At 41.7% G+C, this 15,000-nt stretch overlaps 1 protein-coding gene across 1 annotated transcript in view; it reads right to left on the bottom strand.

The window, feature by feature from the left end:
- The window catches only part of col17a1a (collagen, type XVII, alpha 1a), a 58,524-nt gene that overhangs the window by 30,813 nt on the left and 12,711 nt on the right, over nucleotides 1-15,000 (bottom strand). The window contains exons 14-30 of the mRNA XM_063208641.1: nucleotides 12,836-12,907; nucleotides 12,387-12,461; nucleotides 11,694-11,744; nucleotides 10,337-10,486; nucleotides 9,846-9,938; nucleotides 8,519-8,563; nucleotides 6,672-6,794; nucleotides 5,684-5,911; nucleotides 4,868-5,035; nucleotides 3,638-3,688; nucleotides 3,344-3,370; nucleotides 2,876-2,902; nucleotides 2,458-2,520; nucleotides 1,996-2,100; nucleotides 1,290-1,352; nucleotides 835-870; nucleotides 600-653 (exon numbers count right to left, since the gene is read on the bottom strand). Of these exons, the coding sequence (XP_063064711.1) occupies nucleotides 600-653; nucleotides 835-870; nucleotides 1,290-1,352; nucleotides 1,996-2,100; nucleotides 2,458-2,520; nucleotides 2,876-2,902; nucleotides 3,344-3,370; nucleotides 3,638-3,688; nucleotides 4,868-5,035; nucleotides 5,684-5,911; nucleotides 6,672-6,794; nucleotides 8,519-8,563; nucleotides 9,846-9,938; nucleotides 10,337-10,486; nucleotides 11,694-11,744; nucleotides 12,387-12,461; nucleotides 12,836-12,907 (1,431 nt within the window). The remainder of the gene's footprint in view (nucleotides 1-599; nucleotides 654-834; nucleotides 871-1,289; nucleotides 1,353-1,995; nucleotides 2,101-2,457; nucleotides 2,521-2,875; nucleotides 2,903-3,343; nucleotides 3,371-3,637; nucleotides 3,689-4,867; nucleotides 5,036-5,683; nucleotides 5,912-6,671; nucleotides 6,795-8,518; nucleotides 8,564-9,845; nucleotides 9,939-10,336; nucleotides 10,487-11,693; nucleotides 11,745-12,386; nucleotides 12,462-12,835; nucleotides 12,908-15,000) is intronic.

The raw sequence follows: 15,000 nt of genomic DNA on the forward strand, positions 1-15,000 counted from the left end.
TTTTTCATGAATACTTACCACCACCACCAAATTCTAAGTATTCATTATGACTGGAAAAAAATCACTTTTCATACATGAAAAGGGGATCTTCTCCATGGTCCGCCATTTTGAATTTCCAAAAATAGCCATTTTTAGCTGCAAAAATGACTGTACTTGGACCATACTCAAAAATATGTGTTTAATACTTAGTAAACTTTCATGTAAAGATCAAATTTGGCAATAGGCAGACCAATTTCAATAAGCAGCATAGTTGCAGTACCTCTTTTGACCATTTCCTGCACAGTGTCCCTTTACGGAATAAAACATAGCCACAATACTAGTGACATACTAGTCTACTAGTGAAAGGACACAACACATACGTTTACATGACATTTTTCATTCCAGATTAATAATTCAGAATTAAACAGTTCCGTCGAGTTTACTTTGATTTTTCATTTAATTCCGAATTGTGAGGTGTTTACATGACGTTTTTCAACGTGGAATTAAGCTTTATTCAGAATTAAAGTGAGCTAATTCCGAATGAAATGTCTCATGTAAACGTAGCAATTGTGTTATTATTGCATTATTATTCTCCTCTGCTGGAGATATGTGCTAGTTACCCTTGGGTCCAGGCTCTCCTACATCTCCACGGAAACCTTGAGGACCAGGGGCACCTGTAAACAAAATAAAATAAACATTTTAATACAATCTTATACATCCTGGAAATAAGACTTTTGACAATGAGGGTGACTTTGACATTGGTTCTAGATGATTTACTGAAATAATGTTTCTTTAATTACCGCGAAAAATGCGATATTAGCATGCTAGCATTATGAAATGGGACACACATCTCACCTGGAAGACCTGGGGCACCATGTCCGCCAGCTTCACCTTAATTGGGCAGAAGTAGAATTAATTTGTGTCAGTATTGCATTATTAGGCACAGACAACATCACAGAATGGAAAGGGAAAGAAAAAGCAACAGGATGAATACCCTGGAGGTCTTTGAGGCACATTATCACTCGAGATTGAATGCTCTTTGATTTCTCTCATCTATACCAAGACAGGATAACCACCGCACTCAAAACAGGGGTGCGTTTCTCGAAAGCATACAGTAGTTGTTAGAAAGTTAGTAGCCTTACTTGGGTAGTTACCAATGGGGAATAGCATTGCAAACCACAAAGGAGATAACATAGTTAGCAACTATGGTTTTGAGAAATGCTCCCCAGAATTCCAGCGGGGTAACATTGAGGTCTTTTGACCTTTGGTATTTGATAAGTGACCTGTATCTTCTCAAATGGCACTCTTACCTTTGGGACCAGGTGGACCGGCCGGACCTGGGGGCCCTTGACCACCCGCCTCCCCTGGGGAACCTATGGAAGACAATAGCAGGCCAAGGTCAATGTGATTAACAGCAGCCAAACAGCCAAATGCTGGTGAAATTTCAGTTTGGTTGGTGTAGAAAACCAACTTACTAGCCACTTTGAATCGTTAGTGAGTATATGTTTGGCTAGTGAGATTAGAAAAAAAGAGGTATCGCACACCAATAAAGTCTTTCTTGAGGTGCTGGCTTCCTGAGCATACAAATGTTAAAGAAAATGAGTTTGAAGAAGGCCAGACGGCCGAAACGTCACTTCACCAATAAAACATGGAGCAGAGTGTGCAGCATTCTTTTCATTTTCTTTGGCTAGTGAGATTAACATCTTCTAGCCATTTTGGCTGGTGGTGGAAAAAAGTTAGTTCAGGGCCCTGACGACAGCCCAAGGTCAGAAGGAAGTCTTTGAATTTCAGTAGATGCAATCAGTAAATGTAATGCTGCCTGTGATTCACTGTGTTATTCTGTTGTTCTGCTCAGATTTGACATCTTGAAGACAATGGTCGAAACGTAATCCTGCCCTGGAATAAAACATCAAATAGCGGGCTCCTCACTCCAAACTTTCAGTCAGCCTTTGTCCTGCACATTTTCCTGGGATGTGTACAATTGTCTTCCTAAACTGAGTGTTGGCAGTGTGTTACCTTTTTCTCCTTTCTCCCCGAGGCCTGGGGGTCCTGGCTCTCCACGAGGCCCTGCCGGCCCCTCGCGACCCCTCTGGCCAGGCTGCCCATCCGCACCAGCATCACCTATAAGCAATACACACACACACACACACACACACACACACACACACACGCACACACACACACACACACACACACACACACACACACACACACACACACACACACACACACACACACACACACACACATATGCATGCACAGACACACAGACTCACACACACACACACACACACACACACACACACACACACACATGCACACACGCACACACACACACACACACACACACACACACACACACACACACACACACACACACACACACACACACATGCACACACACACAAAGGAGGACGGGAGTTAGGATAATGGAAAGAAGCCAGTGTTTGATGTGTTTGGAGAGGATTGTCAGCTGACCTTGACTTCCTTTGGGGCCTCGAGGTCCTTCCTGTCCGGGATGTCCCAGCAAACCAGGAGGACCTGATTGAGAACAGGTAAGAGCATGTTTGTATTTGTGTTGTTGTTGATAGTGATATTGTATTTGTTGTTCTTGCCCGCTATTAGATGACGGAAAATCTACTTTAACTCAAAGGTTTTAGTACTTTAGTAGGAAGGAATGGAAACAGCTGTGGGCATTTAAAAATAACATATAACCCTAGGAAACAAAGATGAGTGTAATACCTCGAACAATCCTTTCAAGTTTTATCACCCCAGTAAAATAGCGCTACAAGCACTATAGCACTATAAAATATACAGAGAGTCACAACAACCTCTAGGTGTTGATAGAGGTGTACTGTACGCGAACATAAATCATGACAACATAAAATAATATTACCTGGTACACCTGGAAACCCTGGCTCTCCTGTGAAGACAATGCAATATGTTACACAGTACACAGATACAGTAGATCAGTGTTTCTCAAACTTTTTCAGACCGAGGACCACTTTGTGCCCCAAAAAATGTTCAGGGACCACTGAATTGACAGTTGACGGGTGCTAACTTGACACTGCTAATTTAAATGCAGATCATTTACTTTTTATTCACATTGCAAGCCTGTCTTATTTTGGTGATAAGACTTCTGTTAAGTTCAGCTTTGTAATTATGTTACAAAATAGCCTACTGCTAGCTTGTCTTGGAATAGTAGAAATCCCCTTGCGGACCACCTGAGCTCTGTCGCGGACCACCAGTGGTCCCCGGACCACACTTTGAGAATCACTGCAGTAGATAGATACTGTTAATATAGTAAATATACTGTAAATATAGGTACTGCTAAACAAGTCAATTTTATTTTATTTTAGTTCACCTTTGGATCCTGGATGTCCAGGTTCACCTGAAATAGGACAAAATTGTCTGTTAGATTTTTAAGACCAAACATATAAGACACCTATATACATGGAAATAGCCCTTGCAATATGTGCTGCAGACTTGAATACAATTTTGTAATACAGCTCCCACCAATCACCCTTCCCAGCCCCACCACAACCACGCCTTCTATCTCTATACGCGTGCAGGCGGATAAACAACAGTTTCACTGTGCTGTCATACAATACTTCATCAAGTTATGCTCGGTACACGTGCGTCCTCATGCTATGTTTACCCTTGGTTCCAGGTTCTCCTCTCTCCCCTCTGAAAGATGATGCCAGTGACGCTGAAATAAAAAAATACACAAATATAAATGGACAAACAAATACATAAACGCATTTTAACCTACAGTAAGGCGAGTGCAAAAAAAGCCTGCTAAATGCCTACGCCCTTTGTTGCTAAGACCCTTGATTAGAATGTGTTTATCTGTTAGTAGCGTATGGTTATGTCCTAGACTGTAAGTCGCTGAAGCGTCTGCTAAATGTAATGTAATGTAATGTAAAAAAAAATCTCAAATGTCATGAGCCTAAATGCTGCCTCCATGCATCTCCGGCCAAGACGCCTAGGTCAATGTTGTGTATACGCAACATCCAGCATCAGTGGGTTAATGATGCCTATATGTTTTATATGTTTACTATATGTTAATAATGTTTTGATAATGGATGGCTTTTCACTCTGTTTACATGAGTGATTAGTTAGTTAATTGCTTTGTGAATTAAGGACATGCCTGTTTGAACAATACATTGATGAATTTGTTTAAGGTAGTAAACATCTCCTTTAATCAATCCAGTGTTTGCTGAATGACTCCCAAGGCCAGATAATCTATTAGATAAGCTTACTCAGCTCTATTGTGATGTCCGCAATCAAACCATCCCTCACTCATTACTGATTCTGATATGAGGACCACAGTCCACTAGACAATGTAATATTTCTTTGGCTATCTTTGTTATTATGACCTACGTTTACATGGGACATTTCATTCAGAATTAACTCAGTTGAACTCTGAATGAAGCTTAATTCCGCTTTGAAAACATCACATAAACACTTCACAATTCGGAATTAAATTGAAAGATCAAAGGGAACTCAGCGGAACTATCTAATTCGGAATTATTAATTCGGAATCAAAAACATCATGTAAACGTAGCAATCGTCTTTCTTTATAGCACCACACATTTGATGCTTTCTGTCTGTCTGTCTGTCTGTCTGTCTGTCTGTCTGTCTGTCTGTCTGTCTGTCTGTCTGTCTGTCTGTCTGTCTGTTTTTCTGTCTTTCTGTCTGCCTGTGCCTGTCTGTCTGTTTGTCTTTCTGTCTCTCTGTCTGTTTGTCTTTCTGTCTGTCTGTCTGTCTGTCTGTCTGTCTGTCTGTCTGTCTGTCTGTCTGTCTGTCTGTCTGTCTGTCTGTCTGTCCGTCTGCCTCTCTCTCTGTGTTGTATAGAAACGCAGCAATGAAAAACACAATTTCTCACATCTGATGGTGTCCGACTGCAGCTCAGCCCTGACCAGGTGCTGGACGGTCCTCTGGAGAGTGACTGGGTCCACTCCACCCCCACCAACACCCCCTGCACCCTGAACCGGACCAGCCGCACCACCAGCACCGGGACCGGCACCAGCACCTCCATATCCCCCAGCACCACCTGTTCATACAGGGAAAACATTAATTTATTACAACGGGAATTACGGAATTAAACAAGATGTGAGAGACACAGTGTTACACATTCCTTTTCGCTGTATGATTTATTATGTAATTTATTAACCCCTTTGTGTACAGGCTCTGTTATAACTCTTACAATTTGTCCCCAAAATTGTAATGACCAAGTCTTAATCTATTACTTAGGGTTGTCCTTAATGTCATAGCAATGCTGCTATGATATCGTTGAGTGTTTTAGCAAAAGAGTGAAGGAAAGTCTTAAGGTAACACGTCACTGAAGACTCTCGTCTCGGTAATGTCATATCAATGTTGCTATGATGTAGTTACGTTTTATTTTTTTCAACACAGAGAGAATTGGCCCATATGCATTACGGGGCTAATGACATTCTTTTTTTAAGTTAATTTAGGACAGGACAGTGAGAGAGTGTGACAGGAAATGAGTGAAAGAGAGAGGGAAAGGATCGACAAAGGTCCTTGGGACAGAATCGAACCCAGGTCACCAGCATAATGCTAACACCCGTTTCTCTCTCCCCGCTCATTTCCTCTCTCTCTCTCTCTCTCTCTCTCTCGACTGTCCTGTCACTAATAAAGTCTAAAAGACCAAAAAAATATCTTAAAAAAAGTCAAAGTATACCTCCACCAGCCCCACCGGCACCGCCAGGCCCGGCCGCCCCCAGCAGAATGGTGTTGTCTGAGCGCGTGATGCCGGGACCCTGGGCGGCATACGAGGAGTCCAGCGGGTCGATGATGTTGACGGTGGAGGAGGAGGAGGAGAGACGGCTGGTGCGGGCGGAGGAGACGACGCCATCGACGCCGGACTCCAGGGCCTCCACGCGGGCCTTCAGCTTCCTCATGTCCTCCGCTATGGGGGTGGGAGAGAGGGGGGAGGAGGAGAGGAGAGGGAGAATAGACACAAGAGGAATAAGTAGGAGCCACACTTATTAGGGATGCTAACACATGGTGACGTGCAGGGCCGGATTGCTGCACACATGTGGCTGCAGTCTAGGGGCCCCCACGTGCCAGGGGGCCCCTGAGTGACCAAAAGTGAAAATTGCAGAATTGTGACAAGATGCAATTTTGAAATATTGATCTGTTTTGTTGAGTGAAATTCGCTGGTAATTATGACACTATCTATGTAAATTTGCAGCAGAATTTGCTCTCCGGGGTGGGGGGGGGGCAGGCCACTTAAATCTGACCCTGGTGATGTGGAGACACTACCACTACCAGGAGGGAGAAGAAGACAAAGAAGTTAAAGACCCAGTTAAGTTTCATAAACACTTCAATCCCTGCTTGTATTACAGAGGAGACGAGGAAACGAGAGGAGGAAAAGTGTGTGTGTGTGTGAGAGAGAGAGAGAGAGAGAGAGAGAGAGAGAGAGAGAGAGAGAGAGAGAGAGATACAGAGAGAAGTGAGAGAAGAGAGAGATACAGAGAGTAGTAGTGTGTGTGCTTACCCAGGGCGATGAGTCCACAGAGGAGCCCCAAGGAGAGGAGAGAGAGCAGAGAGAGAAGTGAGAGGAGAGAGAGAGAGAGAGAGAGAGAGAGAGAGAGAGAGAGAGAGAGAGAGAAAGAGAGAAGGGAGAGAAGAGAGAGAGAGAAGAGTGTAGCAGTGTGTGTGCTTACCCAGGGCGATGAGTCCACAGAGGAGCCCCAGGGAGAGGAGAGAAAGCAGCAGCATCCCCAGCAGCCACTTCCACCAGGAGCAGAAGCCCAGCGCCCCCATGCCACTCTCATCCTTACGGATCTCTACACCACAGGAACACAGGGACACACAACGCATACACATTATTCAGATACAAAAAACAACTGTTCACTGAGGAGTGGTGGGGTGCGTTTCTCAACAGTGTCGTTGCTAACTAAGTTGGCAACTTACTTGGTCGCAGTGCGATTTCCCATTGGCAACTTACTAAGTTGCTAATTGGTTAGCAACGACACTGCCGAGAATCGGGGTCCTGGTCATTAAGGAGTGCTGTTTCACTTTTTTCTCCTAAGCAGGTGCAGTTTGGCTCAAGGAAATAAGTTACGGCTTCAAGGCTTTCTAACTTTATCAAGCAGTGTGCCTTTGGAATCCTTGACAAGACTTTAACAACAGCTACAAGGATACTGTTTATTATATTATTATTATTACATATATTATTATGTATTATTATTATATTATCATTACATTCCCTGTGTACATTCCTACATTTTTTGTTTAGGGTCTTTTTTTAGCATAAAACTTCATTCGTCTTGAAGTTTATGAGTGCATGACAATACTGTAGGACATCCCGTATCTTGTACTACGTAGAAACAGACTTTCCACAGAATTCCAGAGCCTTTTTTTTAGCACAAAACATGATGTTTCAGAATGACAATAAAACATCTAGTATCTTATAACATGCCATCATGATATGGCTTTTTCTTTACAACTGAAAAGAGAGGATTTCATAGTGCAGCTGCACAGTAAATTTCTACTCATTAAAAGTAGCAATGAGAACAGCAAAGTGTTTAATAGTTGGTCTTGTCTTTTTTTTAGCATCTTCCATCTTTAAAAACATTCCCTTTTGTTATATCCATTCATTTTTCATAACACATATTTCTAACACAACAGCGAGGACATTGCTCTTTTTCTAGTCTCTAATGAAAGGCACTGTCTGTGACTGCAAGCACCACCAGGCCTGGGCATTGAATTGAACAGCATTCAATAAGACAAGCAGAAAGATTACAGTGAATAGACCATTACGGCTCCACTCACTGGCAATTACAGTGTAATTACATGGGGATTTTCAAAAGCCCACAGAAAAGAATGCACTTCAGAGAGGAGGACTATGGGTAATCGCTCACATCCTGTAGGAGACTAATTAAAGCAAAACTAAGTCATTTATTTTCAACGTTGAAATAATGTTGAAATAATGTTTCCAAAATTGGTTCAGTGGTTCATGAACTTGTAAAAGGGGGGTGAAAAATATTTCAGAATTTTCTTTGCTTCCATCCATGATGCAGCCAGACACACTTAGTATGTTTGGAGGAACGGGCAGAGCCTCTGTAGATCACCTGAGAGACTATTCTGACTGAGTTCGGTTTGGAAAGGTGACCGTCAAAAAGATAATAAACATGTATTGTTTGCTTTAATATGGAGAAACTATGTGGAGTTTAGAGCTCAGAAAAAGACAGATAACCTTTGAGAAAGATTAAGTATTGTGCAAAAAAAAGGATTCCACGTGCTTCTGTTTTTTCATCTGGTGCATACACAACATTTTAGGGACTAACGTTTCAATGGAAAACCATCTTCATCAGAGTCCATGATTAAAAAAGAAAAGCATCTCATCTGTGCTGCTCCAGTGTCTTCTCTTCGATTATTGTGCACCATTGTATATGTGCATGAACACACGCACACGCACACGCATGCACGCAAGCACGCACACACACAGACACACACAGACACACACACACATGTCACTAGAATAGCTGAGAGGGTGCAAGAACCCTACCTGCATATGTGGCTTTGTCCTTAGTGGAGGCTTTTGTGAACGAGACTGAAAAACAAACAAAATACACACAAATCTGAAAAGGCAGGAGAAAGACAGATTTCTGTGGAGAATAAGAGTGGGTGCAAACAACTAAAGACCCTTCAAGATGTAAACAAGTTCAACTGTTTCAACAGATGATGTTTTCAGTCATATAAAGGGGTCTAAAAAGTCTAAAGGTGGAGGTCTAGCTTACTTTATGTATAGTGTGAAGTGTGAATATACAGTGTAGTACTGTAAGAGTAAAGGTGCTGCTCACTGCTGGTATCTGCCTTGCAGGGATGGGCAAAGATACAGTTACATGTATTTTCAATACAAATACAAAATACCCAGCAAAAAATGTTACAAATAAGATACAAAATACATAACTGTAACAGTATCTAATATCGAAATACAATATTTTGTATTTTCAACACACAATATACACAACAAAATACAACAAAAAACATTGTGTACAAAAACTACCAATTTGACTTACACAATGAAATGAATTGAACAATTAAATTCTGAGATATGAAATGATGATTAGAAAACAAACAAAAGCTCAAACAACAAGAAAGAAAGAGGCTCTGATACTTTTTAACTTACAGCACAATCTTGTGTTCATATTGTGTAATAACATTCTTTAGAACAAAGTATTTGTATTTAGTAGTTTTGTGAAATACACAAAATACTGGAGGGAAGTATTTTGATACAAAATACAAATACATGTAATTCACTTACATGAAATAAAAATACAAAATAGTATTTTGTATTTCAAAATGTATTTCAATTAGATGTAATAGCAATACTGCCCATCCCTGCTGCCTTGGCGGTGGAGGTTTTACAGTGTAGGTATACGCATCGTGTTAAGTGTGTATTTACAGTACAGTACTGTATAATCTTAAGTGTGTGTAAATATAGTACAGTATTGTACAGGTGCTGTATATGTATAGTGTTAAGTGTGAATATACAGTGTAGTACTGTAAGAGTAAAGGTGCTGCTCACTGCTGGTATCTGCCTTGGCGGTGGAGGTTTTACAGTGTAGGTATACGTATCGTGTTAAGTGTGTATATACAGTACAGTACTGTAGTGTATAGTGTTAAGTGTGTATATACAGTATAGTACTGTACTTTATAGTGTGAAGTGTGAATATACAGTGTAGTACTGTACTTTATCGTGTTAAGTGTGTATATACAGTACAGTACTGTAGTGTATAGTGTTAAGTGTGTATATACAGTATAGTACTGTACTTTATAGTGTGAAGTGTGAATATACAGTGTAGTACTGTAAGAGTAAAAGTGCTGCTCACTGCTGGTATCTGCCTTGGCGGTGGAGGTCTCGGTGGTGGTGCTGGACACCATCATCTTCTCCCTCTTCAGGGAATCCTCAGCGTAGGACGAGGCTACGCAAATCAGACATAAGAAGAACACATCATACACACCACATACCGTACATTTCTTGAAGAAAAGCCACATCCTCTAATTCTTGTGTTTCATTTAGTTTGGCCCACATCCTCTGTAAGACGCTGAAGAGGTGCTTAGGCCGAATGTGTGTGTGTGTGTGTGTGTGTGTGTGTGTGTGTGTGTGTGTGTGTGTGTGTGTGTGTGTGTGTGTGTGTGTGTGTGTGTGTGTGTGTGTGTGTGTGTGTGCGTGCGTGCGTGTGTGTGCGTGCGTGCGTGCGTGCGTGCGTGCGTGCGTGTGTGCGTGCGTGCGTGCGTGCGTGTGTGTGTGAATGTGTGCACGTTTGTGTGTGTGTGTGTGTGTGTGCGTGTGCATGTGGCTCGTGCGTGCGTTGCTGACCGCTGGCCGTAGTGAACTGCTTGCCGGTGTCCTTGGTGGACATGATGAGCCTCTCCGTCTCCTTCTTGGCCGGGGCGTTCTCCTTCTCCAGCATCATGAACCTGTAGTCCTTAGTGAAGACGTCATCGCTCACCGTAGGACTGCTGGGCACTGGGAGAGAGACAGAATAGAGATGTGAAGAATACCACACACGTAATAATAATAATAGTAATAATAATAACTTGGTTTTATGTAGCGCCTTTCAAGGAACCCCAGGTCGCTTTACATTGGGGGGGCGGGGGGGGGGGGGGGGGCGGGGTTGAAGGGGCAGGGGATGGGCCAGTGAAGTTAAAGTCCATATGCCTCTGTGAATAGATGTGATTTCAGGTGCTTCTTGAATGTAGCCAGTGTGGGGCCTGGTGTATGTTGGGAGGTAGATTGTTCCAGAGCGTGGGGGCAGCAACACAAAAAGCTCTGTCACCAACAGTACGGAGTCTGGCTCGGGGGATGATGAGATTGTCCTTTTCAGAAGACCGCAGAGACCTGGACTGGGAGTGGGGTTGGAGGAGTTCAGAGAGATACTGAGGAGCAAGAGAGTGAAGTGATTTGTATGTCAGCAGGAGAATTTTGTACTGAATGCGGGACTTCACTGGGAGCCAGTGAAGCTGTCTGAGTGTGGGAGTGATGTGTTGCCACCGCTTCGTGCGAGATATAATTCTGGCTGCTGAATTTTGAACGTACTGTAGTCGTTCCAAGGCTTTCTTGGGTAGGCCATACAGTACCCCATTGCAGTAGTCCAGACGGGAAGTAATGAAAGCATGGGTAAGTGTTGTATTCATGAATTAGTACATGTTTAATGTATAAATGAATAAGTACATGCTTACTGTATTGAATTAGTACATGTTAACTGTATTTTATGCTTTGGCAATACATTTCCTTTTTGCCATGCCAATAAAGCTGATCGAACTGAATTGAATTGAATTGAATATGAATACCAGGGTTGTATAAAGTAGAAGTAGAAGTACTCTAATGAATGGAATTAGAACACTACCGGTATGATTACATGGATTCAAATTTGTAATGTCATATTATATTAGTGTTGTAATAACATCTTTAAGGGTACTTCTACTTTACACAACTCTGGTGAATATACCCCCCCCTATGTCTCTCTCTCTCTCTCTCATTCTCCATGTCTAATTGTGTGGATAAACAAGCGTTAGAAAAGTAGTACATTTTATATAATCAAAGTAAGTCATTTTTGTGTTTCTCTCTTGAATGCTCATAGGAATTGATAGGAATGGAAACAGCAGGAGCTTAAAGAAAGTTAAGGCTCTAAGGTTAAAGAAAAGTTAAATGTTACTCCCTACAAACCCCTCACCTGATGTGGTGGATACAACAGTGCTTCCAACATTCTTCTGCACTCCATACGCTGTATAACACAGACAAAAACACATCAACACTGAAAACACAGCACAAGTACAGTACACACTATAATTAATGATTAAAAGCAATCCCCAACGCTTCTGTCACATGGAACTTGAAAGAGAAATTCAGTGTGTGCCATAATGTACAAACTACCTATAAAAAACCCTTTATTACGTTTATGGTCTAGGACAGTGTTTCTCAACCTTTTTTTAGGCGAGGCACCCTTTCAATTACTGAGAAATTTCAAGGCACCCCAAACCAACAAGCTGTAACATGGCATTGCATCCGATACTATAAAAGCTTAGAAAAGTAACACATTTGGAGACGTCACACGACCTGCGTTCGAAATTGCAGCTGACTGGGGAGAGATATTTACTTTATTGTGCGTAAATGGCAGATGAAAGATTACACTGACTAGCATTAAGTTATCAATTTAGACAAATACGTATTATATTTCATAATTTATTCATCAGCCACGTTTCCCCGGCACCCCTGTTGAGAAACACTGGTCTAGGAAATGACAAAGGTCTCAAGCTAGAATAGCTTTGCTCTTCAGCAAACATCACTAACTGTGCATTCATAGGCCCATTTCCAAAAAAAAGCACATTTCAACAGCAAATTTCTTCCTCGGTTTCGCATGGTTTACCTGTGTGAGCACTGAGGCCATTGGCAGTGGTAGCGCCCCCTGTGGTAGCTGCCAGGTTGTTCTGCATTCCATAGACTGTGAGAACAACTGCATGTCAGTACAACTGTGTACACCTAGAGTAGGCTGCAGTACTGTGCATTAGGACTGATAACCATAACTAAAATGTCTATGTAAAAAAGGAATTACATTAAAAACTGTTTATTTAACTTGTGAGTGTGCGGCACCTCTCTCCTTCTACATGTAAAAAAAGAAAACAGAATTTACACTTTCACAGAGCAAAAATCAGGCATACTATATATAGTTGCAGGATTGCACAACACAAGTAAGGTAGCCTACTATGTCTAATTCGGCCATGCGTGCCCTTTTCAACATATCTTAAAACCTGACTGTTTTTGACAGTTATCATAGACAGTCTACTAGACATTGAATGCTAATGTAAAGGAGCAGACCTGCATTGGCAGCAGAAAGCCCAGCCGTCATGGAGGATGCAGACAGGGCCATGTTGTTCTGCAGTCCAGAAACTATAAAATACCAAACACAGAATTGAGCAGTTGGGACACAGTTGGTGCACTTTCAGGTTTTAGGAAGTTTTAACTTTAAAAAAAAAAACACGCTTTCATTCATCCATTCATCCATTCATTCCATTAATCAAATCACAGATTAATGAATTAACTAAATGATTCCTTCATTCATTCAATCACTTTCACACACTCACTCACTCACTCACTCACTCACTCACTCACTCACTCACTCACTCACTCACTCACTCTCTAATCCAGTCAGTACATTTTCCCTGATAGCAAAAACACACTGACCCACATAGGGGTTCATTTATTTCTCTTTACAGATCTGCAAAAATGCATTTGCCTTCCCTACAGTTATGCATGCATCAGCTGCATTGGCAGGACATGTGGTAGATATTTCAGAAGGAATCTAGCACTAATCTCCAATAATATCGCTGAAAGCAAGACATTCAACCACCTTTAAAGTGGATTATTACAAATTACCCTCAAATTGCTGCTATTACGACTGGCCTGTAGCCCACAAGCAGGGACAGATTACTGAATGGGCCTACTGGGCCCAGGCCAAAGGGCCCAAGAGTCAAGGTGGCCCTGAATCCCTAGACCGGCGATTCTCAAACTATGGGCCGCGGCCCTCTGGTGGGGCGCGGCGGCATTGCAGGTGGGCCGCGAGAGGTCTGGGAAAATTATTCTTAAATTTACTCAAATGGTGTTTGGATATTCACATCTTGTTTAGTTATCTTGTGTCTTTCTTGTGTGTGTCCAGAAACGTGAGTACGCTTCCCTATTTGGTGTTTTAATGCGGTAAGGTGTACTATTAGGCAGGATTTATGTGTAAACATTGTGTCATTTCAATCACGGAAGTAATCTCCTACCGCAAATTAATTAGCGCGAGTTACCCGCGAGGTACAGTGTTGCATGTTCTATCTGCCGTCGTGATATGGTGTGTTTTCATGCTTATGGTGTGGATGTATGTGTAAAATGGATATCTGTAATAATTTTCAGTCAATTGTGAGAGGAAACTTTGCAGTTTTGGCTTGCTACAGTTGGCTATTTCCTCCTAACAGCATTTAGTATTTAGCTAATGCATATTTCTCTGAGCTGTGAATGCTGGCTTGTTTCATGCTAATTTCATATTCAGTAGGACCTATTTAGGAGGCCCCCTTCGATGGCCACAACTTTCTGAAAATAGGCCCTAACTTATTATTTATCATAACAATATAATAATTATAATATAATTCATTATGCATTAAAATAGCACCACAAACAACTGTGGGTTGAAAATGTCTCAGGGGGCTAACCCCAGTGGTGTAGTCTACGTAGAACGCAGGTATACAGAGTATGCTCACTTCTAAATTTCAGGGATTTCAGTATACCCACTTAAAATTGATTGATCCATTATTTAGAATGGCATAAATCTATACAGTATACCTTCTTCAAAAAATTTGAGAATATACAGCATACCCACTTCAAAAAAGTAGACTACACCGCTGGCTGACCCCACAATAACAAAGACTGTCACATCTGGAAGCCCTATATCAATTTGTACACTTGCAGCACCCATGGAGGGGGGCCTTTCTTGTTATCATGCCCAGGGGCCCATGGAGTCATGATCCGTCCCTGTCCACAAATGTAGCTGTAACCTCTAAAGAAACAGAGTCATTGTTTAATAATGTCTATTTATTGCCATTGGTCTCACTATGTCACAGAATAGCAAAGTCATTAGGGTGGATCTATTGACTTTGATGATTGCTTCAAATTGCTCTGGGAGTTTATTTAAAATGTTCTTACACCCGTCATTCTTCACTGGTAAATGCTTGCAAAAACGACGGGATGCAATGTCTTTCCCTATGCCGGACAGAATCAGTCATTACAGTGTATCTTCTGACTTAAAATGATCTGTAAGTTTATTTGAACGTTCTTTACACCCCCCTTTCTTCACTGGTGAATTCTTTCCAAAAAACTGTTTTTCTATCTAGTATATCCTGCCCTCTTCCTGTATAAAAAAAACCTTTCCCCTAATCTGCCCTACAAAAGCAAAGTGCAGTAATTACGCAAACATTGAAGCTGAGAAAAAGGCTGTCAAAGTATTG

The sequence above is a fragment of the Engraulis encrasicolus genome, chromosome 1, assembly GCF_034702125.1.
Source record: "Engraulis encrasicolus isolate BLACKSEA-1 chromosome 1, IST_EnEncr_1.0, whole genome shotgun sequence".
Classification (NCBI taxonomy): domain Eukaryota; kingdom Metazoa; phylum Chordata; class Actinopteri; order Clupeiformes; family Engraulidae; genus Engraulis; species Engraulis encrasicolus.